The 25,618-nt window shown below is 44.1% G+C and overlaps 1 protein-coding gene across 1 annotated transcript; it reads left to right on the forward strand.

Moving 5' to 3' along the window:
- Nucleotides 1–1,483: 1,483 nt before the first annotated feature.
- Nucleotides 1,484–13,380, forward strand: PGLS (6-phosphogluconolactonase). Its single transcript, XM_020779378.3, has 5 exons — nt 1,484–1,879; nt 3,724–3,831; nt 6,488–6,589; nt 10,810–10,950; nt 12,850–13,380. The coding sequence occupies exons 1-5, from the start codon at nt 1,574–1,576 to the stop codon at nt 12,985–12,987; spliced, it is 795 nt and encodes a 264-aa protein (XP_020635037.3). The 5' UTR covers nt 1,484–1,573; the 3' UTR covers nt 12,988–13,380.
- The last annotated feature ends 12,238 nt before the right edge of the window (nt 13,381–25,618 follow it).

Genomic DNA, 25,618 nt, shown 5'->3' on the forward strand with positions numbered 1-25,618 from the left:
AACTTGAAAAGATTACTTGTCAGAAACAACAGAGTGATACTGATGCAGGAACAAGACTAGGATGCCAGCTGTGTCTCCATGTTTACAGAGGAAACCCTGAATGCAACCAGCAACATATACCTACTCATTGTTCTATGTGATGTGTTTTGCCAACGCTGCCCATAGGATTTTACTTAATGGAAATGGGCCAGTCTCTATGCAAAAGAATAAACGGATCCAAAACTGACATTAGAAACAATAATATTCAGAAACTAATGAAAGAACACTTAAAATTGCCTAGACATTTAGTCACTGATCCCAGCATGGAGCGTTCAGCCTGGAGGCAGGCTGAACGCTCATCATGGCCTCTCCCAATTTGAAGAGACCCTTGTCCAGCAGGCCAAGGCAAAGAGGCAGTCCCGAAACCAGCAAAATCAGGGTGCTGGACAGGGGACAGATTGTATTCGTCTCCAGTGTGGAAGGGATTATCTTGAATTGGCCTCAGCCACACTAGACGCTGTTTCAAGACCTCTATTCAGAGCACATTACCATACTGTAGTCTCTCAAGCCTGAAGAATGCCTACTACTGATCGCAGCATGACTAACTTTAAGATGTGCTTTCTATCTCATTACTGTATATAATCAGTTCATCCATGCAGGTTTGTCTGGATCACTTTTGTTGAGTATATAACAAAATATTTTTCACGCAGGTCTAGAGGTAAAAAAGGTCGTTTTGCACTTCAGCTAGAACCCACTGAAACTATTCAACTACGGACAGCTTAGGAGGGTAGCTGATTTCTGTAGCTGACCTTTGTTGTGATATTTATGCTAACCAGCCCTTTGCTGGTTTATGACCAGTGTCAAAACTAACTGCCATTTTCCTGTATCTCACTCCGTATAAGCTCAGTGGTTTAGGTAACAGGTTGGGAGTTTGATTCCCCAGAGTGTCTCCTTAACTCAGGAGTTGAACTTGATGATCCACACTCAAGGTCCCTTTCAGCTCAGCAGTTCTTCGATGATGATGATTTTGATGTCCCACATCCACAACCAACACCACCGTGGCTAGAACGTGGTGCTCCGTGCATCTGCAGAAGGGCATTATGTTTACGAAAAGTGCGGGCTAAATAACACTTGACGGTCTTCAAGGTGCACACACTGACTACACACTTGAAAACTGGTGTTTCCCTGGGTGGTTCTCGCTTAGCTCGGAGCAGATTAGAAACGGCTTCCACCGAGAACGCTGGTGGGCTCTATTGTATAAAGGCGACTCGGTCTGTGCTTACTCGGAAGTCAGTCCCACCCAGTTCTATGGGGGTTTCCTCCCAGGTATGTTGGGGTGGGATCGGCTCTCCGTTGCCTTCCCTGCGCCCTTCCGGAGGCATCTCGGTTCCGATCCCCGAGCCTCTTCCTGGCTTCTTTGGCTCCTCCTCCTCCTCCTCTTGCTCTTCCACCCTCTTGAACTTCCGCCCGCGAAACCCTGACTACCGCCCTCGCTTCCGCCCGCCTCTGCTCCCTTCGCCACCATGGGTCCGCCCGGCTTCGTTTCCAGGCCTTTCAGTTCCCCCTCTCGGCTCCTTCCTCACCGCCGCTCGCCATGCCCGGTTCTTCGGTGCCCCGGCGCGGCCCGGCCGCCGCCGCCTCGCCCCCTCCACAAGTCTCGGTCTTCCCTTCGCCGCAGGAGCTGGGCTCGGCGCTGGCCCAGCTGGTGGCCCAGCGGGAGGCCCAGTCCGGCGGGCCTGGTGGGCGTTTCTCGCTGGGGCTGTCCGGGGGCAGCCTGGTGCGGATCCTGGCCCAGGAGCTGCCCGCCGTGGCCGCCGCCCCTTCCCGCTGGCTCCTGGCTTTCGTGGACGAGCGCCGGGTCCCGCTCAACGACCCGGAGAGCAACTACGGCGCCTACAAGGTGTCCCGAGGAGGAGGAGGAGGGGGGGCTGGCTGGGTGGACCGCGAGGGGAACTGAGCGCCCCCCCTACCCGCCCACCCCGGGTTTGGGGGTGGTGGGCGGTTCTCTGTCCAGGCGGGCGATCCCTTGAGTGGGGGGGGGGAAGCAGTCTTCCCCCCCCCCCGCCCTACTCCCAGCGGCTCGACTGGGCGTTGACTCCACCTGAGTGAGGAAAGCTGGTTAAATCTAGTCGTGCCGGGGGATTGGTGGCTTGATCCGAGGTGGTCTCTCACCAGGATCCCCAGAGGGGTTAAAGGCTGTTATAGCAGCATGGAGTATGAAATTCTGATCGTTTGCTGGTCTAATTTCCAAGGTGTTGCCGACCTTCCTGAGCACTAGAAATAAATGCCCTTTCAGAAGCAGAAATAGTTCTTCCTACAGCTCATCCTCAGCCCTGCCAAGGGTATATACAAAAAGCAAACTCTGCTCAGCCATTCTGTAGAAAATGGTCAGGGATGCTCAAGGAGGGGGATATAGTAATGGCAGCCAGTAGGTTGGTTGTCAGGGGTGGGGGTGCAGGACCGTGATCTCCTTTCTACACAGGCTTTGTATTGTTTTTGTTGCATTTGTTGCATTTTCTTGTTTGTATGACTGTATTACTTACGTTCTGATGGGTTGTGAACTGCATAATGTGGTATAAAAGTTTACTAATACTTATAAAATTAATGTGAGTTCCCCACATGTTCCTTATAGGCCTCAGGATCAGGGCAAACTGGCTTGGTCCTCATCTCCATTTTTTAAGTTACAATCTCTATGGTCTGCTGATAAGTATTAAATCTGTAAATTAAGAAAAGTGCAAACTCAGGATCTTTTTGGCATATAATTCTGTGTTACGTTTTGCTGCATATGGCTCTTTCTGTTTGGAAGAGCGTTGGACAATTTTGGGTTCGATCACACCTGGCAAAAGAACCCCAGTTAAAATGATTTGGCCATTTTTAAAGATTGTTTTGTAAATTTCCAAGCATATGAAGCATGACCAAGACCGACTCATCTTCTTGGCCAGTGGTTTATTTCTGGTTTCTTTTTCCCCTCGCCTAGAGGTGAGTTTAAATGGTACGGAGGATGTATCCATTCATTCCTTACTGGTACAGGATGTGTGCACGTACCCATCGATTCTTTTCCCATCCTCGGTGCTTGGGGAAGGTAGCCACCATGATTGCCCCATGGCTGCCCTGCAATTTTTAAAGAATTGTTGCCGGTATATCAGTACATTAATACACCAAAGTCTATGGCTTTGAAGGGACAATACTGGTGATTATTGACTTCCATGTGCCATTTGTTTTGCTTACTTGATGCCTCTTCACGTGAGCTGGCACAGCCGTACAAGCAGGGAGTGGGACCATGTTGGGCAATATATTACTTCTAGAGATGGGGATATTTATATTCGTAAATACATATGAATATCCTTATTCCAGGTGCACCTGATGTGGGTCCAGCCCTCAGAACCAGCCCGTCCGTGCATGTGTGGCTGTGCCGCCAGAATGGGGAGGCAACCTTTGCTGATTCCACCCTCACTTTAATGCCCCCCGTGCTGCTGCCTGTAGTGAGACAGAAGAGAGATGTAGGGAACTCTCGAAGGAGATGAGAATGGACAAAGATCGCCTTACCCCTGTCTGTGCTTTCATCTGTGGGATTCCTCCACTCAGGCACTGACTACTTACCACAGACAGAGCATTTCCGTGGTCCATTGGAGGCTCGTACCAGACCCTTATGCAATGTTTTCAAATAATAATATCAATGATTTAAGCCTGATCCCAGGTCTTTTAAAAAATTACTATAATGTGGCTTGTGGTTGTTTGTTCCAGACTTTTCTCCTTCCTAAATTTGCTATACCCGAGGACCAAATTGTTGTAATCAATCCTTCGCTGCCGGTGGAAGAGGCAGCTGCAGATTATGCTACAAAGCTGAAAGAGGTATGGTTGGAACTGTGTGTGCCTCCGGCTGTCTGAGGTGGCCTCTAATACTGAAGCCTTCTTGCACCTCACGCAAGATGTTGTATTCCCAAAATCTTGAGCCCTGCCTGTTTCCAGCACATCTAAAGACACTTTTGTTTAGCTAACTTAAGGAACTGCAAAAGGGGATATCGCCCCCCGCCCGCAACAGAGCCACAAATTGTTGTAGCAAGGGTCCTGTCACATTCCAACAGTGGTTTGGCTGCCCCTCTGACTACCCCTAATCGGTTGCTCTGCCGGTAAGGAGTAATGGGAGTTGTCCAACAATATTTGGAGCACGACACATACTGTCCGTGTTGTACATCCATCGTTTGAAATACTAATTGAAGGAGGGAAATGCTGGGAATGGGGCAGTTGTAAATTGTCTTAAAAGAAAGTACTCCCAAAAGATTAAGACTTGTTCTTCATAATTAGGTAACTGATGTTTATTAATAGCAACAAGGACTCGTGTGGTGCCGTAAAGATTAACCAGTTCAACCAGTTTAATCTATATCCAAAGAACTGGCTACAGTCCAGAAAAGCTTAGCTTACAAATATACCTAACGGTGTGTGAGTGAGTCAGTGAGTGTGATTTGTTTGTCTTTGTAGTACTCAGAAATAGTAGGATCCAGAAGCACAACATTTGGCCTGGTAATCACAGAGGTCACAGTTAAAATCACTGGGTGGATTGTGTTCTGAGTGACCATGCTGACGAGGGGGTTCTGGGAGATATAGACCTCTTAAAACTAGAGCCCACACAAGCCAAACTGAAACAGTCAAAGCAAGAAACACAATATTTTGCATGGATACGACCGCTTTCTTACCATAAATAACTAGGTAGATTAGATCTCGACTGGCCACACTTTCTGGGGGTTCTGCCAATTGTAATCTCCTTACTTAAAAAGATGCCAGAGTTCCCATTTTTAAAATGTAATTTATGTGGCTACTGCTATCTCAGCTTAAACGCCTTCATGGCTTAGCCATCCAGCAGCCCTGCTGGCTAGAGAGCCTGTGATGTTCTGAATTTAAATACCTAGTCACCTGAATTTAAATACTTAGGCCATACTGGCTGGGGCATTCTGGAAGATCCAGAAGCACAGAACATTCCATACACACTACAAATGCCTTAGCTTAAATAACTGCACGAGTTAGATTTTGACAGGCCATGGAGGCTGGGGGATTCTCTTACTGAATGGCCTGAGAGAGAAGCACCAAAATTTTGCATGGATGTTACTCATTTCCCAGCTTTAATAACTGAATAGGTTAGATAATTGTCTGTGCTGCTTAAGAGATTCTGGAAGTAGTCGTCCAAAAAAATTAGCTTGGGGATTCTGGGTATTGTAATCTTCTACTAAAACCATATTAGATGGGAACAACCAGTGACTAGGTATTTATATTCAGAACATCATAGGCTGTCTGAATAAAACACAATAGGAATAAAACACAATTACACGTTACCAGAACATGAAAGAGGTGGAAAAATGTTTATCCCACATACACCCCAACACTTTGTGGTCAAAATCTAGATTCCAATATTACAGCACTGCCACCATGCACACAGCACACTTTTATTCAGACAAAAGAAGAAGCAGGAAGAGATTTTGAATCCTGTGTTAAATTGACTTGATCCACATCAGTCTGATCACAGGCTATTTTCCCCAAGACACAGAGAGATTACCACCACCACCCCTGAGATTTTGCAGAAGAGCAAGGGAAAGAGAGAGAGCAAGGACGGGACTTATTGGTCTTTTACCAGAGCAAAACCTGACATCTTCACTAGTGTCAGATAAGACTAGCTAGGCTTTAAGATGCCACTAGACTTGTTCCTGTTTTTGCTGCAGCCCCCTTGAAATAGCTCCCCCCCTCCCACCTTGGAACTGTCTTAATGGTTTACCTTATAGCTGTAACCTGAGGTATCAGAAACTTGGAAGAGGGAGGACAGGTGAAAACAGCTTCAGAGGAAGATGAAGATTTGTTGTGGCTGCTTGCAAAATGACTCTTGTACACCTTGGACAGGGTGTTGATGTCACAGGCAGTGACCTCATAGAGAAGGCTGGGGCTGTAAGAGTAAGCAAGCAAAGTCAACTGTAGGAGAGAATATTGGGATATGGGAGTTGTTGCCACTAGAGCTGTACATCTCAGACTTGAAAGATTAAGGTTTCTAGGTTTTGAAAATCATGGCGGACTTGAGGTCATCCTTGAACCCAAGGCTGGGGCAGATCTAGCCCTTAAGATGCTAGATTTCAACTCCCACCATTCCTAACTGTTGGCTGTGCAGCTGGGGCTGATGGGCATTGGAATCCAACAATATCTGGAGGATCAGAGGTTTCCCTAGCCCTGCTTTAATGGTTTTGAGCATAGTCTGCCCATCCTTTGAATATACTAATGGAATTGTGGTGGCTTGGCTCCTCTCTTAATTCCTTAATGACAGGTTAAAAATTCTTTTTCTTTGCCCAGATTTCTGCCATGTATTTTTTTAAAAGGACAGTCACTATATTTCTGATGTTTTTTTAAAAAAATGGGGTTTAGATTATGTTCTGTAAACTTCTCTGATTATCATGTATTGAAGGACTGTATAAAAAATCAGACCAATCAATGTGATGTTTTATTCCCGGGTTGTGTTTCTTCTGCCTTTTAGGCCTTCCAGGGAGAAGACATGCCTGTGTTTGACCTCTTAATCTTGGGAGTTGGGCCTGATGGGCATACTTGTTCCCTTTTTCCGGATCATCCCCTCTTACAGGTGAGCCAAGCAGATAAGCTGTGGAATCATGGTCTGCTTTTCTTGGGCGGATGTAATCTCACTGGAGGAAGGCATGCCTCCCAAGGGGCTGAAATGAAAGAAGCAGAATGAGCTGGTCCCTCCCTAGTCAGCTTTACTGAGAAAGCAGAGTGCAGCCAGATTACATTTTACTAATACCTAGCTCCAGCCTTAGCCTGAAGCAATTTTGAACATAATGGGGAGATTAGGGGATTTTTAGTCCAGAAAGGGACCTTTTCCAGCTTACCGAAAAAGCGCTTTGTTCTAGCAGCCTTGAGTTGGAGTTCATTGGGCCGTTACATCCTGAGACTGAGAAAGCCATTTTAAAATCTGGTTCATCTCCCAACTCATTGAGTCTTTAGAACCAGAGTGGGAAATGTTCATTTTTTTCAGATATAATTATACCACCGATCCCATTAGCCACAGTGGCCATAGGTGATGGGAGCTCTAGTCTGACCAAGTTTGGAGGGAGACACTTTCGTGCCATCCCTGTTTTGACTGTTGCCTTCAAGACACAAGTTGACTGCCAGTGAAACATATGTGGATGTGTAATACCTTTATCCCTAGTAACGATTGGCCTATGAATCCTAGTCCCAAAACCTAACAGCTTATAGAGTGAGGTATTCAGGGAGGGGTAATCAGGGAGGGCATTGGGTAGAACTTGATAGGATCAACACATTTTCCTGCTGTTCTTTTTCCAGCATTCTTCTTCCATCTTTTCTCTTAGATTTGCAGTATCTGTTTCATTACATACATGACCATTCACATTTTCCTTTCATTTACCGATCTTTAACAGATCCCCAGGGAGAGCTAAAAGCTTGAGGGTATTTAAAATACATCTCCAGAGAAAATCACCCAGACTAAATGCAGGTTGTTTAATCACCTTATTTATAACTAATTTAAATAAATTCATTTAAAATATAAACAGTTTTGCATATTGCCAAAACTTCAGTGTTGCTGCCTTTAGGGTGAAATATAAAAGAATTTATAATTTAGTAAACAAAATCTACTGGTCGTCTATGAGAAGGAGCAGCTGTAACATTTTCTTTTCTTATTTCTCTTACAGTAATGTAGCAGAACCAAAATAGCTTCAAAAATTAAGCAAATGTGGGAGTTTAACTTGTAGATTGACAAATTAAAATTGCTTCCACCAAAGTGCTCATTTAGTAAATAACCAATTAGACCATTCAAAGATCTGGTATTTATATATGCATGCATGCATGCATGAATTTAGTGGCAAGAAACTTTAAAGAAAGAATTGCTCAAAAGAGAAAAACTTGTTTTCCAGTATTTTGCATTTTTCCAGGAATGGAATAAATGTTTCTAAATTTACAAGTAATGATACTGTTGAACTACATGAGCGATCAGTTGTAAAAACAAACAAACGAACAAAACTAAAATGCTAAAATGCTGAGGAAACCATTAGGAATTGAGACTTTGCCAGAGGTGATAACATTCTATATGAACATTTACTGTGTTTAATATATATTTTTTTTTGTTTCCGCTGCAACTTCTGTTTAAAAAAGAAAATTCTCTGCAGCAGAGGCTGGAAGCATGGAACCCAGTTACTGCCTGCTTTATGTGGCTGTGTGAACCTTCTGTGGTCGGTGTTAATTTTTTTTTAATGGCTAGATCACTCGGGATCCCACCCCCACAAGATTTGAGGGATGAAGTTATCTTAGTGCTGCCAGCATTGCTGTTCCAGACAAGTGAAGTTGATGCAGCAGGGCTGACTAATCCCTTCCCTGTAATTGGATTTCTCATGTGCCTTATCGCCGAGGGCTTAGGTTGTGCGGGAAAGAGATTGCTTTACTTGTAACAGGTTATGGTTTGACTGATGGGAAGCGGAGAATCTCCTGAGCCCACCAGAAGCTTCTCTTCTGTTGTCAGTCTGCTTGCCCACAGGCTTTCTTCCTCCCTGTTAAACAGGGTGGATTAAAAAAAATCAGTGATTAAAAAAATCAAATTAATTTAGACCACGATTGAAATCATAATTTAAATTTAAAAATCAGGTTTTAAAAAAATTTAAATCATTAAGAAAAATCCAATTAAAAAAATCTAAGTTGTGATTTAACCATGTGTGTTAAACAAGAGGTATATACAGTGGTGCCTCGCATGACGACAATAATCCGTTCCGTTAAAATCACTGTACAGCAAAATCATTGTCATGCGAAAAAAGAACCCATTGGAATGCATTGAAAACCAGTTAATGCATTCCAGTGGGGGAAATACCTGATCGTCCTGCAAAGATCCTCCATAGGGCGGCCATTTCGCAATCGTGGTCTTGTGAAAATCAGTCCAGAAAACAGCAGGGAGCCATTTTGCGAACCGCTGATCAGCTGTTTTAAATCGTCGTCTTGTGAACAATCGGTTTGCGAAGCACGGACCTAATCATCATTAAATGGAAATCTTCCATAGGAAACATCGTTTTGCGATCGCTATAGCGATTGCAAAAAAGTCATCATCAAGCAATTTTGTCGTCATGAGGGGTAAGCGTCTAGTGGAGCACCACTGTATATTTGCCAGGCTGCCTAGGTAATTGTGGGAGTTGACACTGAAAACCGAAAGTATGTGCACCTCTGTTCTTCAGAATGGACTGCACCAAGAGTCATATCCCTAAACTGGGACAGGGGCTGCCTTCTGCATAGGAGCCAGGGTGTGATCCTGGCCTTTAAGGTGTTCCTTTTGTGGGGAGTAAAGCCTTTGTCAGAGTTACTGCTTTTCAAAAGAAATAGGGCAGCTAGTGAAAGAAATTATTGTTTGTATATCAGTATTTCATTTGTGATTCTTAAAACATTGCTTTGGTGGAAGGGGGTGATATTTGAATTTGGGGAGAATATTTAGTTATATCTGCATTTCAGTTAAGAGATTGTGAAGTAGAAATGAGGACCCACAACAAAAAGTTGAGGCTGGGCAGCCCAATGTAGAAAAGAGCGAGAAGTAATGAGTTGCTCTTAAAAAAATAAGGACACTTGCTGAAGAAGCAAGAAGGCATATATGTTGTAAAGCATCAGTATTATTGTTTCAGGCAAAAGCCCACCTGATCCAAGTTTAAAAACATTTTGGAATGGGTCATGGCTATTTATAAGGGCTGCTTGGACCGCTAGATGCCTGGATATTTAAAAATCTACCATAGAGTCATTCAGGGACTTGAATTTGCTGGGATCTCCTCATGGCTGCAAATGCACAGAAAATCCTACAGCCAACAGGCCTAGTGGCTAGGGAATTCTGGATGGTATCGTCTAGATAGAAAACAAAATCCCAGGCTCTGTGAATTCTTAAACTGCTCTTTTGCAAATACAGTCTCCACTGTCTGACCTGATGCCTGGCATGTCTATGTTTCTGCCACAGTTTAAGATGGTTGGGTGGCTCTCTTCTTCTCAAGGAATTACTAAAATGTTGTTATCAGAATAAACTTTTTTGAAAACACCACAAGAATTCATAGAACAGACTTCCCACCATCTAGATGGGTTTGACTTCAGCTCTCATCGTCTCCCCCTGCCCTGCCCCGAAGGAGGATGATGGAAGCAGCAGTCCAACCCTTCCTGGAGTAAATTCTCCCATCCTCCTCCAACCAACCTGGCTTATGAATTTAAATGGTGTTTGAAAGGTGAAGCCAATTTTATTTTTCACTCCAGTGCTCAGAGGGTAGGACTTGAGCCAGTAGGTTCAAGATTCTGGGAAGCGAGATTCAGTCAAGTGTTAGGAAGAACCTCTGACCACCTCAGTGGTGAAAGACGCTTGTCTGAGAAGGTGGTGGACTCTCCTTTATTGGAAGAAAGCAAAGCGTAGCTCACCCTGTGGCAAGGAACTATGGATTTCCCTTTTCAATAGGAGATTGACTAGATGGTGCTTGAGATCCATTCCAATTCTAAAATACACATTTCTGTAACACCTATTTTTATTTTGATCCGCCCACCTCCACTCTCAAAGAATTTGTAAGTTAGTTTCTTGAAAGCAGAAACGATGCTTTTTCTGTGGTTCATGAATAATGCTCTCGAGTGCCGTTGTGGGATGTTTGTTAACTTTTGTGTTCAGCATCGAGCCTGCAGGGCCCTGGCACATTTACCCCAAGCCCTCAACAGGGAAAGCTAAGCAAACAGAAACACAATGTATCTGCCCTAGTGGGACACAACTGTGTTGCTATACCTCTCACTTGCCTCTTTCCTTCTTCCTCTTTCATATCGCTTTTCCTCTGGCAGGAGCGGGAGAAGATTGTGGCAGCAATTAGCAATTCCCCAAAGCCCCCTCCGGAGCGGATCACGCTGACCCTGCCGGTGCTGAATGCAGCAAGGAGCGTGGTGTTTGTTGCCACTGGAGACAGTAAGGCGGCTGTGATAAAGGTAGCTTTCATTTTCGTTTCCCAGGAGACTGGATGAGGAATCCCCATAGGTCAGACTAGACCCAGAGGCTGGAGGGTTCCTTCCCTTGCTGTGGAACTAGAACCTTTTTGGTAGATCTCTGTGTTGGAAAAAGCAGCTTATGGCCACGATCCCGTTGGTGTTTGCATAAGATTTGCGTGATGTTGTGTCCAGTTGCAGCTAATTACCAAGCTGTGCCTTGCTTGCATGCCTAGCCACACGGAACCGAAATGCACCCCTTGTCAATTAGCCACACTTGGCCATGACAAGTTATGCAGATCTTATGCAAGCATTGGTACAATTCCAGCCAGTGCATATTAATGTGTATGCATGGATTTACTCTGTTTTCTTGCCTTTCTGGTAGCAGTGGGGCGTGGGGCGCTTACGCAGAGAACTGAAGCCACAGCTCTAACCACTAGCGATCTGTCTTAACAAACATGTGCTTCTGAGTTTCCTCATAGTTTCACCCTCTTCATCCTTTCAGAAACCACAGCGGATACTCACTCAAAAAGAGGAATATCCTAGCCTTCCTCCTTCTGTTGTCACTTCTGTTGCCCTCTCATGAGTTGAGGATGACTGGTCTGAAGTGGGAGAGTTCAGTTTAGGGGTTTGCGCTGCGGGCTAAACCGCAGAAGGCTGTGCTGCAGGGTCAGAAGACCAAGCAGTTGTAAGATCGAATCCACGCGATGGAGTGAGTGCCCGTCGCTTGTCCCAGCTCCCGCCAACCTAGCGGTTCGAAAGCATGCAAATGCAAGTAGATAAATAGGGACCACTTCGGTGGGAAGGTAACAGCGTTCTGTGTCTAAGTCGCACTGGCCATGTGACCACGGAAGATTGTCTTTGGACAAAAACGCTGGCTCTATGGCTTGGAAACGGGGATGAGCACCGCCCCCTAGAGTCAAACACGACTGGACAAAAATTGTCAAGGGGAACCTTTACCTTTAGGTTAAAGCCAGCACTTTGAATTGTGTCCAGAAACAGGTTGGCAGCCACTGGAACTGTTATAACAGGGGTGGTTACATGTTCCCTGTAACCAGCACCAGTTAACAATCTAGCGGTGGCGTTTTGGACCCTTTGAAATTTCCAAACACTTTTCAAAAGCAGTCCCACATACAGCACGTCACAGTACTCCAACTGAGATGTAACTAGGGCATGTGTCACTACAGCCAGATCATACCTCAAGAAACAGACACAGCTGGCACACTATTTTAACTGTGCAAATGAACAACTCACCACTACTGAAACCTGGGCATCCAGGCTCAGAGATGAATCCAGAAACACCCCCAAGCTGTGTGCCTGTGTTTTCAGAGTGAGTGTAAACCCATCCAGCACAGGCTGCAACCTTGTTCCTTGATCTGGTTTTCGATTGACCAGGAGCACCTCTGTCTTGTCTGGATTGAGTTTCTTTATTTGTCCTCATCCAGTCCATTACGGACACCAGACACTGATTTAGAACTGAGACAGCTGCCTTGGATTTAGAGGGAAAGGAGAGATAGAGATGGGTGTCATCAGCATATTGATGATACTGAACCCCAAAACTGGACAACCTCTCCCAGTGGTTTCATGTAGATGTTAAATAGCATAGGGGTCAAAACAGATCCATGAGGGATGCACCAAAGGCCAAAGTGTTGAACAGGAGTCCACCAGTCCCCCAGCCACTAAAACAATGCCTCCAAGTCCCATCCCAGAGAGATGACCCAGAAGGATAGCGTGGTTGATGGTATCAAAAGCTGCTGAGAAGTCCAGCAGAACCAACTCAAAAGTCTTAACTTTCAGAAGGGGCAAGTGTGGGAGGCAAAAGAAACATTAGCCTCTTGAGCAATGTGCATGTACTTTAGAGATCCATATTATGAGAGTCTTAACCTCCTTTCTTTGGGACAGCGTATATTGGAAGGTGATGAGGAAAACCCATTACCGGCTGCCCTTGTCCAGCCTCATACCGGGAAGCTCTATTGGTTTTTGGATGAGCCGGCTGCGAAGGAGTTGACGATCCCTTTCGAGAAGCACTCCATCTTGTAGAAGGTCTTGTCCGGCAACCTTTTGGGTTGAAGGGGAGATCCACCATGTGCGGGTTGTGAGGAGAGCCCAGCCCGTTAACATTCCAGGTCACAGTCTCCACGTCTGGTTGTAGCGCTCAGGAGCGGCACGATAAACTAACACTGTCTTTCTCTCTCTCTCTCTTCTCCCTCTCCTTCTGCCTTTTCTTTTTTTAAAAGAAGTGGTACATTTGTGGAGCACTGTGTAATGAATAGGATTATTTCTTTAGCTGGAGCAAAGTGTGAAATGGGAACGCTTGGGTCAAACTGCTTGTTGTAAACAGAGTCGCAGGCAACGACATTACAGTCTTTTATCATGTGAACGGTCTAATGTGGTGTCAAGTGAATGCACAATTAAAGACATAAATTAAAGCCACCCTGTGCTGGCACAATGTGCTTCTGTGTATGATCTTTCTTGACATGTTAACTGTGGGGAGAAGTGGGAGGGTAGTCCTCTCTTCCAGGTGTCTGTGTATGTTGAATCGCTACCTGCTTACGATACAGCATTCTCGTTTAGGGATAGAGACTGTGTGGCCTTCCAGATGTAGTTGGAGTGTCATTAGGCATTCTTCAGTCTTGAGAGACTATGGTAACGTGCTCTGTATGGAGGACTTGGAACAGCGTCTAGTGTGGCTGAGGAGGCAGATTCGAGAGTGACAATCCCTTCCACACTGAAGACAAATACAGTCTGTCTCCTGTCCAGCTCCCTGATTTTGCTGCTTTTGTGACTTCCTCTTTGCCTCCGCCTGCTGGACAAGGGTCTCTTCAAAATGGGAGAGGCCATGCTGCACCGCCTGCCTCCAGGCTGAGCACTCAGATGTCAAGGTTTCCCATCTGTTGAGGTCCATTCCTAAGGCCTTCAGATCCTGCTTGCAGATGTCCTTGTATCACAGCTGTGGTCTCCCTCTGGGGCAGTTTCCCTGCGCTAATTCTCCATACAGGAGATCCTTTGGAATCCAACCGTCAGCCATTATCACGACATGCCCAAGCTAACTTAGATGTCACTGTTTCAATAATGTATACATGCTAAAAATTCCAGCTCGTTCTGGAATTCTGGAGTGTAGGCTTCCATTATCATTAGCCACCATAGATGATGGTGACAAATGATGAGAGTTGTGGTCTACCTACATCTAGAAGGGCACGTATTTTCCCACTTTGGTATCAATGAAATTGCATGGCTCTTGACCAAACCCAGTTTGTGGAACAATTGGGATTACCTGTGGCAAGTGAAGATGAAAAGGACCAGTCTATGATGATGATGATTTATATGCCACATTTCTCCCAACAGGGGGACCCCAAACGGCTCACAACATTAAAATTCACACAATTTAAAAACAAAATAAGTCAATGTCAGGATGTAAGCAGGGAAGGTACAAGCCAAGGACAGGGAATCTCTAGCTCTCTAGATACTGAGGAGCATCTCTCATGCCTCACCATTGGTCAGGCTTGCTAGGGTGGAAAGGAATTGCAGTTTGGCATAAAAAAAAAATTCCCCATCCTGATAGAAGCGCTTGACCTAAAGGGAATCAAACTCAAGTCCTCAATACATCTCCGTCTTGCAGGGTCTGTCTATTTCTGTTATTCCAGAACTTGGAAACTATGTGTACAAGTCACCGAATATGCTAGAAGAGCAATGTATCTTCTGTAAGCAAAAGGACTTGGGGGGGGGGGGAAACAGTCAAGAAAAATATTAGCTCATGAACCCTATGAAATGTGCAGATTGACTTCATTTCATGCATCACTGTGAGAGGTGGCTCTTTTGTATAACATTGATGGTTTGCTATACAGGGCATGGAATCCCTTTGTACAGGCTTGGGGTAGCCTGGAATATATGGTCCTCCTGATGCTGTTGGACAACAACTCCCCTGATCTTTAGCCATTGTGTACACTGACGCAGATGGGAGATGCAGTCCAGCATCATCATTATGGCCACACATCCCTTCTCCCCCCACTGGAGAGAAACCTTGTTGAAACTCTTCTGTCACTTCAGAAATATTGAGAAATGTCATGTATGCTTTTCAAACACATTGCCCAGCTACAAGAGCTAGAAAGCCATTTGAATATGGATGATGAAATTCTCTAGAAGTTGCAAAACACTCCTTTTTCCAAAGGATGCTGCCATACTTTCCTCCGGCATGGTAGCCCAGTCTACCATTACTGACCTGCTATCCCTCCTGTATCTTTTCTAAATTACCTTTACTTATCGTTTTGCTTCATAATATAGACCATGTGAGGTTCTCTAGATGGTGATGTGCAGTTCTCATGATCTCTACACTTTTGGTCATGCTGTGTAAGGCTGATGGAAGTTGAAATCCAGTCACATAAGAAAGGTGTCAATTTGCTTATTTTGGCTTTACATCACATGCAGAAACTGTGTGGTTTCTGCTCTGAATGTGGCAAGAACAGCTGCTGGTCAACTGGAACTGAATATACATATTTGCAACAATGGTGCTAAAAATAGCTGCTCTTTGTTACATCACTCTGTGGTGAGCTTGTCCTGCTCTTCCCCAGCTGCTGCTGTGGAGGGAAACAGCTGGGTCCCTATATATAAGTGGAGCTGATTGCTAATGGGGGGGAGGGCTTGTCTTCAGTGAAAACAAGGGAACAGCCAGAAAAAAAAAGATGGATGAGAACTCTTAATGGCGCAACTCATCATGTTTCAGATAAAAGAGGAAAGATGTTCATGATGAGTAGAACCTGACAACCTCATTAAGGGCCCCACAGACTCAAGTCACCTTCTGGGCTGGATGAGGAGGAGAGAAAGTAGGTGACAAGTAGGATCAATTCTAAAAAATAACTGGGCTCCTGATGATGTTGGGTTCCCCACATTCCCTGCCACTGGCTATGTTGGCTAGAATTGATGGGTGTTGTAGTCCAACTACACCTGGAAGGCTGCCCTTTCTCTAGCATAAAACACATGACTTCCGAAGAATCTTCTTTTCTCCCAAGGATCACCGGGTAGTGTTAACACGGTTCTTTCCCCTAGCCCTGCTTGTGTTCAGAGCAGAGCCACAGCATCTGGTAGCCACAGGCATGCAAGGTTGGCCCAAGGTGTTTTTCCTGGCTGAGGCTATATCTCTTAGTTTCCCCGTATACAAAGGCTGACCGGAGTTGCAGCCTGTTCCTCATGACCTGCTGCCTCCCTTTGCCTGTAATGGTCAGGCTGGCCCCAAACATGTGACAGCTGAAGCCACCAAGCTGAAGCCAGGCAGGCCTTTTCATGAAAGCAATCCTGAGAGCCATCTTGGGAGGAAGAGAAAGATGTATGCGTTCTAAGTGGATTATGGTATACACAATACAGCCATGGAAGGGCTGAGCATGATGGGACCTGTAGTCCAATACATCAACGGTGAAGGGACCACTAGGTTAAGAAAAGCTACTCATTGAGTAAGGACAGAGCTAGCACGGATACTGTTTTTTGCAAGACCTCCCTTGGTTATACTGCTTCCTGAATTAGTGCTGGCCATTGTGGGGCTCCGCTTGGGCTTTCATTACTTACAGATGCCTTCAAGCAGCAAGGGGACCAGTGACTGTAGGCAGGTGCCTAGTGCTAGCCTGATTTTGAAGGCTCCCCCCCCCCAAATACACACACAAAGGACTTAATTAGGATGAGAGGAGTGAACGAAGCCAGCGGGGAGACGTGTTTTGTCGGCTCAGTGGGTTTCTGTGCTTCTGTTTTAATTGGTATGTGACATGGAAAGTGTGTCTACTTCAGCTAGAGCTGCTGAGCAAGAGAAAGAGAGGGTGTTAATTAGGTTTATAGCTCACTGAGGATTGTTTTCCTGCATCTCCCAAGGGTTCTGGGCCAAAAAGCAAGGCCACGTTATCCACTGGAAAGTAAATGCTTGTGTTCAGATGGAAGAGCTAATATATCACAGGGACTTTGATGGCCACAGAGATGTTTTACCTTTTCCACCACCCCTTCCGTGAATCTCTGTGGGCTGGATGTTGGATCACAGCAACTTGGGGAAACCCAAGTTTCCAATCCCTGATCAAACATGACCCTGTTCAGGCTGTTCTCCATACCTGTAGAAGGCAGCACTAAGCCCCACTCCCTCTGTCAGCACTTGCTTCACATGGTCATTGACGAAACTGACCAGGAGGGCTTTCCTGCTCATTTGTAGGCTTTCCATCTCAGCAAGGACCCAGCACACAGACAGAAACCGCTCCTCTCTGTGCTTCGTAGTCATGTGAAGAAAGTAACAACGAAGAGGAATGAGGCGCAAGGTGCTCCCTTCACAGCTTGTTCAGGATAAAAGATTCTGCAATACTTGACGTGCCCCTAAATTCAATTCAGTAGCTTTATGTCCATCAATAGAATCTTAATTTATCAGTAGTATTCTTTTTAATCTGTACTCCCTCCTTCCACACAGCAACTCAGGACAGCTAAAAATTTAAAAAGCTATTTTGTGTCTTTTGCACAATACATTGGCTGTTTTCTCCCAAAATGGCTTCAGATGAAAACATGACATTAGTCTTCAGAGAGAGCAAATGCCCTCTGTCACAGTTATATCATCCTGAGTGGAAAGTTAGGCTCTTTTATATATTTTTTTCTTCTGCCAGGTTGTTTTCAGATTTATAGATGTTGGTGATAAGGAATATTCCAGGGATTCAGACTTAATAACTACATGCTGTAAAGTCAATTTTGATTAATGGCAGCCAATTTCCATTGTTTTCTCCATAAAGGGTTTACCATCCCCTCTTCTGAGGTCACTCTGGGACTGTGCAGCTTGCCCAGGGTTGCATAGGTTTGCTCTCTAGACTTCTATGATTGCTTTTTTCTTTGTATATTTTAAGAGGGTATGCATTGTCTATATCCCTCTTTAATAGCAGGATTAGAGGGCTCACCCAATCAAGCAGCTGGGCGAAAAATGATGGAGCAACAGCAGGAACCTCTGAACTCAGTTGGCCTCAGTGACTCTATAAAAAGGGATCTACATTATAGCATGTTGATACCACTTTGGATGCCATGGCTGAATCCATCAGAATCCCAAAAAGTGTAGTTCAATTAAGGAATCTCTACTGTAGTTTAGGGCAGTGGTCCCCAACCTTGGGCCTCCAGATGTTCTTGGACTACAACTCCTAGAAGCCTTCGCCGCCACCTCTGCTGGCCAGGATTTCTGGGAGTTGAAGTCCAAGAATATCTGGAGGCCCAAGTTTGGGGACCACTGGTTTAGGGGACAGCATTACTCTTTGAAAGCCCCTTCACCAAACTGCAGAGCCCAGGATGCCATAGGATGGAGCCATGGCAGTTAAAAAGTGGCATAATTATGTGAAGTAAGACATACGGTATGTCCCACACCTAATGACTAAACAACATGCTATTCACTCAATTCATATCTAACGTTTAAAAGCTGATTGGTCAATCTGTTTTCCAGATGTTGGGCCCTAACACCTGTGATGAAGGTCCATACTTCCTTAGATAGACAGAAGTTGCAGTTTATAACATGGTGAGGGTGGAGTGGGGTGGGGTCACAGGTTGTTACCTGCAACAAAACTGATTCTGGGCTACAGTAGATGTCTAGATGCTGAATTCGTCTGCCCTCATCTTTAGTGCAAAACAGCTATTTTAACACTAACACTTTAAAACTTACATATTATTTCCAAGCACTGGCACATCTAGCTTGACCTAGAATTTGAACTTCATTTGATCTGTTCTTGCCCCTTTCCAGATTAAGTAAAAAGCAGTCAAGGAAGCTCGTGATACCATGTAAATTACAATTATACAGTATGTTTATTGTTGCAAGTCATGCTGTTTTTAAAGGTCAAGAGCAAGGCACTGATAAGTTGCTAATGATTCTATTCATATTCTGCTTCTAAGGTACTCTGCATGCCATGCTTTAGAACAGCCATTATCAACCTTTATGATCATGGCCATTCTAGGGATCTTCTCATGTTCCTGGAACCCCCTGCCAAGCAAGGATAGGACAAGAACAGATAAAGATGGGCTCCCCTCCTCATATTTTTCAATCTGTAACCCCCTTCAAGTGTGCCAGGGCCCCCAAGGAGCCATATGGACCCCCGCTGAGAAAAGTTGTGTTGGAGAGATGGTTTGAACATTTCCCCCTGAAAGCAGAGTTTCAGATATGCGCGTAATTATAGGAGGTGGGGGGAAAGCTAGCAAGATCTTACAACATAATTTCTAGAGTGGTCTTAAAGGCCAGATGGGCGGGGTATAAATCAAATAAATAAAATTCTTATTTTCTACATTAATGGATTGCCATTTTGCCACACTTTCTAGGTAAATTAGCTTTAATTGCTGAAGTCTAAGAGGCACGGTACAAGAAGGAAAAAAGGAGGAAAGAGGGAAGTAAAAATTTACAATGAAGTTTTGAAAAAGAATTTCAGGAAGCACTTCTGAGATGGGAGCAGCTTTAAAGCAATTGGTTTCAGCCAGAAATATGCTTGTTCTTGAAGAAAACAGGGTGGGAAACCTGTGCTCCTCCAGATGTTTTGGCTAAGTTCTCCAATCCCTAACCATTGACCTTGTGTCCCCAGATGTTCTTGGGCTACAACTCCCAGAAATCCTGGCCAGCACAGCTAGTGGTGAAGTCTTCTGGGTGTTTTAATCCAAGAACATCTGGTCTAAATAGTTAACCCCCTGGCAAAAACTGTTCATATTCATGCATTTCTAAGGGTATACTATATCCTAACATGGCTGTTCTCCTAGGCTCCTGTTGTAATCACAACCTTATGAACTCATTTGGTAGACCAAGCTCGAGTGCTCTGAATGGGAGATGAAACTTCTGGGATGGAGATGGCAAACCAGTGCTTTCTACCATAGATGACATCGGAAAGTCAAAACCAACACAGTCTTCAGGACTAGAACGAATCATTGTCTCTGTCTTCGCAGGTGTCTAGAAGCCAGGCCTGCCTTCACACAGGGTTGCTCAGCATATAATTTCAGAGACACAGATGCTGAATAGGGCAGTGAAAGGCTGGGTCATCTGATAGAGACTAGGGGAGCACTGAAGGGCACACCACAAGGAAAAAGAATTTAAATGAAGTTACAGAGGAAGCAAAGAAGCTGGACTGGGATCCTGAGAGGAATGTATGCTGATGTCCATGTTTAGAGATGAGGGTCTCAAGGGACAAGAAGACTCAAAATAATGCGAGTGCCTGGAGAAAGTGTGTACAGTCTCCCTCAGCAACACTGGCTGTTTCTCCTCACTTTAAGAAACTCCTGTTTTCCAAACATGGGTTGTGTGATAAAGAGTAGATCACCATTCCAGTAAGGTTTAACCTGATTCATGATCTACCCATGACTGTGCAAAGTGCATTCAACAACCAGCCAATCTGGTTGGCTGCTGTCACTTTGGGATAAGGGCTTCTGGGAAAATGAAGATCGTTTTTTCAAACAGACAGAAAGGCCTTAGGGTTGCCAACCAATCAGAACGAGAGAAAAAAATCCCACCATAGCCTGGTCTGATCATGAGACAGTGTCTTACTATTCAGAAACTGGATTTTCCACCTACAAGTAATCATAGCCTTATGAAAACCTGGTATCCTCCACATATTTATATTTTATTATAGTTATTTACTTACATTTATAAGACACCTCTGGACACCTATAAAACCAATTCTCAATATATTGTGCAAGTTAAAAAAAAGACCATGCCAGACCAATCACTAGAAAACTACAAGAGCTAAAACACACTACTGTACAAAAGCAGCACAATGAAAATGCAAAAGAATATTCCAGCCCAACATGATGGAAACTATAACACAAAATGAGCAATTAAAAAGCAGCCAAGAAAAAAACCCACAGATGTTAACAGATCAACACACAAGAGCTATTGAAACAGCAGCAATATTACTATTAAAAGGCATGAGGAACAGAAGTCAGCGCAAAAAGCTGACAATCCTACCAGAGTCTCAGAATCTTTCCGCAGTTGTTCTTTCAAATTAAACACCCATTTCTTGGGTTTTGCTTCGTGTGCCGTTTTGAACGACTGTACAGTACTAGGGTGGCTGGTTCTTTCTTTGCTACTTTTTGGCAGTTGGTTGCTGTAGCAACACCCTGGCATTCTTTGAGTATCAGAATTCCATAATATTGTTGTGAAGAATTCCTTGCCTATGTGATTGTTTGCTTAGCTGGTGAGAGCAGTGCTGGCCTTGCTACTAAGCAAAGTGAGGCATCCGCCGTAGGCAGCAGATTTTAGGTGTCATGAAACACCAGCACATGGTGAGCTGTTCATGTTGTGATTATTGTATGTTTACTGCTAGGTCTGGAGAGACGGATCTATGCCTTTTTAAAAGCCTCCTGTGCCAAAATAACTTGGCTGGAATTCGGGTGTTATGTGCCTTGATTTCTGTGGATGGGCAACACAATTTGTTCTTCCTGAGGTAATCTAGTTCTGAGTGCAAGCTTGTAGTTATTTTCTGGTTGATTTAAATACATTTTAATTAAGGGGGGGGAGTTCAAGAAAGTAGTAGTCCATCATTTTCCCCAGCTCAGTCACATAGGGAAAGGGTCCTTCTACCCTTGAAGGTACAGGATTACATTCTTAAGGTATGAACAGTGAGCAGCAACTGGACCGAGACAGGTCACGGAGGGTAGGACCCAAATGGAGTTAGGGTTTCAGCTGAGGTGGTGGAGGGGTGCTGCTGCCCATCGTTCCCCCTGCAAAAAATCAGACATTATATGTAAACTATTATTTGAATACAAAGCTGGTTATTATGTGCAGTTAACTTGTTTCAGATTTATGGCAACCTCTTTGAATGAATGACAGTGAGTGTGGTGTAGTGGACAAAGGAACAGACTCCGATTCAGGAGACTTAAATTCAGATTGTTGTTTGGCTATGGAAACTTGTGAGTGTGTGTGTGTGCACGCACACGCATACACACAGAGTAAACCCATTCCTTATATGTCTCACAGACTTTAAAAACCCTACTAAGGTCATTATAAATCAGATGTGACTTCTCAGCACATAACAAGCAAAACGAACTAATGACTTAATTAAAGCCATATCTTTAACAGCCCTGCTGAGTTCTTTGGAACTTACTTTACTGAGTGAATCCATCAAACCTTAGGTCTCATCCTCCTCTTACTTCCTCTGGTCCTGCCTTTCCTCAGCATTACTGTATTGCCATTTCCAGTGCTTATTACCAGCATTGACCACTAGATGGCTCTCCTGGATCATCATTACCATCTTACTGTCACAATAGGTTTGGTCTGACTTGGCACCCAATTACTTTACTGCTTGTATTTTGTGTGGGTTGCATCACAACTGAGTGTCAGTCTACAGCCTATGTTTGTGTCTGAAGCAACCCAATTGTGTTTCTGGAGTGGAAGGATCAGCTGAGAGACCATTGTTGCTGACCAAGGACACCTAAATGTGCTCACAGCCCTCACATTCCTGGGAAGTCTTTGTGTGTGTCCCCAGTGTATATTATAAATGGCTTTAAGTAACTCTTAGTTATTGCTTATATGGTAAGCCAGTACTGTATACTGTTAGTTATTGCTTGTACACATGAGTGTATATACAAGGGACTCCTTATTTGTTTAAATTCAGTACAGTAGTAACTTTCAGTGGTATAAGATGCTGCCAAAATATGGATATCTTATTGTTTCCAATCATACTGTTTCTTTTCTGCCACTAAAATCTATGTGTAAGAACTTAGCTACAGCCATCTTCTCACCCAGCTTCTTAAAAAATAATAATCAAAATGTCCCAACTGGAAAGATTATTGGCTGTTTTGAGCTACTGGGCGCACTCCATAAAAATAATAAAAATAGACTGTACAAACAGTGGCTTCCACAGCAAAGTGACTTGCAGAAGTAGATAGCTAAAGAGGATTCTCATGTTAAAACAGCTTCCTTTTGCCAGATACAATGGCTTTTTCCTTTTTCGTTCCCTCTGGGTACTAAAAGTTCCTCAAGCTAATGACTGCTGAAGTCCACCTAGCTGAAAGGGGCTTTGGAAGGAACTTTCTTTGAGCTAAGAACTCAAAGCACTCTCTAAAGCCAGTCTGTTCCAAAACAAGCTGAAGATGAGCCCTGAGTTGCTTCACATAATAAGCTTCAAGTCCTTACAGCTGGTGGGAATAATTAACAGATCCTGGGTAATAGAAACTCAAAACCCTATGAATGAAAGAAATTTCTTTTATCCCTTTGTGGTAACAGATTCTGCCCATCTACTACTTTTATTGCTCGTAAGAAAATTAGAAATTATTTTAATGTTAATTTTGAATTTAGAAAAAAAAACACAGCATTCATTGAACTGTAGCACAATCCTACATGTTTACCTTATAAAGTTTTAAGAGTTTGGTCCTGTTATCACAAGTCATTCTATTGTCTAATGTTTGCTAGTTTTTGAGTGAGTGTGCATGCGTGCGGCCATTTTGTATCAATTTTGTTCCTGTCACATTACTGTTTGCTTTTAATTATTATTCCATTAGCCACTCCCAGCTCTGTCCAAAAAAAAATGTAGGGTGCACTTATTCAACACAGTTAAAACTGCAAAAGGGGGGGGTAAAGTAATTAAGCCAGAGCTGCTGAAGCTACAGAGGGGGTAGCACAAGAATTAAAAAGACAAATGGAGGTGGAGCCCAAGAGACTCTTATGCTTAATCTCTCAAGTGCATAAGGAAAATAAGAGTCTACTTTTGGCCAGTGTGGAATGATGAATCATATGGCACAGTAGGCTGGGTATGTTAAGAAAAAACTAAAAAATTACAAAGCCTCCTGCTTACAACAAACCTTTTTTCTTTTCTTTTTTTTTCAAAACCGTAAAATTATCCTCTTTGAAAGTGGTTAGCATATGTGGCACTTTCGATCTTAAAAGCTCTCATGTTTTTTGCAGCAAAAGGCAGCCAAGGGTTTTTCTTACATGATTTTTTTTGGCTTGTGGCTTTGTAAAAGCTTGTCTGGGCACAACGGCCAGATGTTACATCACCAAGTGTCCCTTTGAAAGGATTCTATATTTAACAGTAAAATGTCCGTTTGGAATTATCAGCAGTTCACAAAGTTCTGTGAAGAAGGCACAGAAAACGGTAAAGGATGTGCCTCCATCAACCCATTTCTCAGACTGTCCCGGGGCTCATGTAACAATATGCTGCCTCCCCATGAATTAAAAACCTAGTTCTATTTCATACAAAAAGAATGTGTCGTGAAGAGAACCTGATTTCATGTTTTCTGTGTGGAGGGACTATTCTCATAATGGGCGTGGGACTCAAACATGTAACTCCCTGCCTGCATATTGAACCTCTAAAGCCAGAGCAGAGTGAAATGACTGCCTCAGGCTGCAGAATGTGGGAAGCATCCGTGGGTCCCTTAGTCACCACCAATCCCATTGGACATTCCTTTCTCCTACATGCTGGAGCCATGAGTCTGTCCCACACAGCCTGTCCTCTGGCTTTCAGGCTGGCCTGCTGCCCTCAGCAAGATCCTGGGCCACGGCCAGTACAGAGATAAGGTCCTATGGGAGTCCCATCAGTTTCTCTGTACAGGATGTGGGAGGTGGCACCAGGAAGCCTTTCTGGAACAGATGCTCTTTGATAGAGAAGCTGTCTCTTCATCTTGGATGTATGAGCACATATCATCCAGGATTGCCCTGCCGGACATACGGGCACTGTTGGCATGTACTTACCCTTATTCTCCCAGCCAAAACACCCCCACCTATACACCCATCCAGAGAGAGAGTGTGTGTGTTTGTAGTAAATACAGACCTAAAGGCTCCTTCTTCCCTGCTTTCTGTATTTATTTATTCATAGCCTTGCATTGGTTTAAACAATTTTCTTTTCCCTCCAGCCTTTGCTTGGAGGATCAACAATTCCAAATGCAGCTGGTTAACTTTGTTGGGCAGTGCCTTTCTTCACGTGGTGCTTTGGGCCAAAATCAGGGACATGAAACATTATCCCTTAATGGGCCTTTTTAAACAGGAAAAATTCTTTCCGGGAGATTATTTGGAGCAAGGAGATGCCCATATTCTCCCTTCTGCTTTCCTGATTTTGGCTGTTACAAGAAGCCAAGTTTCTAATTTGAAACTTGCAGCTGGCATAATGTTACATGTACTTGTGCAGCACTTTTAGCATGCCTCCTAGCGTACACTTTTAAACCAATGTATGCTCTACAAACTGTCCATCATTAGTAGGGGTATACAGTACTAGTATCTTTTCCATTGCAATCTATCTAAATACTGTGTTTTCCCGAAAATAAGACAGGGTCTTAGATTAATGTTTGCTCCAAAGAACGCATTAGGGCTTATTTTCAGGGGATGTCTTATTTTTTTTCCCCATGTACAACCATCTACATTTATTCAAGTAACAGTCATGTCACCTTCTTCTGGTTGCAGCACAATACTGGAGGGCGGGGTTTCACTTACCTGGGGCTTATTTTGGGGGTAGGGCTTATATTACGAGCATTCTGGAAAATCATACTTGGGCTTGTTTTCAGGTTAGGTCTTATTTTCGGGGAAACAGGGTATTTGTTGTGCAGATCAGGACTGACCCAATCTGAGTTTGTTTTGGAGGGTTCTCAATGTGTTCTCAGGTTCATGCAGTCATAAGCACATTTCTGGATCTGCATTAAACAGTGACAACTGCCACATAAAAATGGGGAGGAGGGCTAAGACCTCAGATGGTAGTTGTTATGCAATACTGTTAATTTTTGA

The sequence above is a fragment of the Pogona vitticeps genome, chromosome 2 (assembly GCF_051106095.1).
Source record: "Pogona vitticeps strain Pit_001003342236 chromosome 2, PviZW2.1, whole genome shotgun sequence".
Classification (NCBI taxonomy): Eukaryota; Metazoa; Chordata; class Lepidosauria; order Squamata; family Agamidae; genus Pogona; species Pogona vitticeps.

Coding starts and splice junctions, on each gene's coding strand:
- PGLS (XM_020779378.3), top strand. CDS start 1,574: ATGCCCGGTTCTTCGGTGCCCCGGCGCGGCCCGGCCGCCGCCGCCTCG. Junction 1,880..3,723: donor GCAACTACGGCGCCTACAAG/GTGTCCCGAGGA, acceptor TGTTTGTTCCAG/ACTTTTCTCCTTCCTAAATT. Junction 3,832..6,487: donor ATGCTACAAAGCTGAAAGAG/GTATGGTTGGAA, acceptor TCTGCCTTTTAG/GCCTTCCAGGGAGAAGACAT.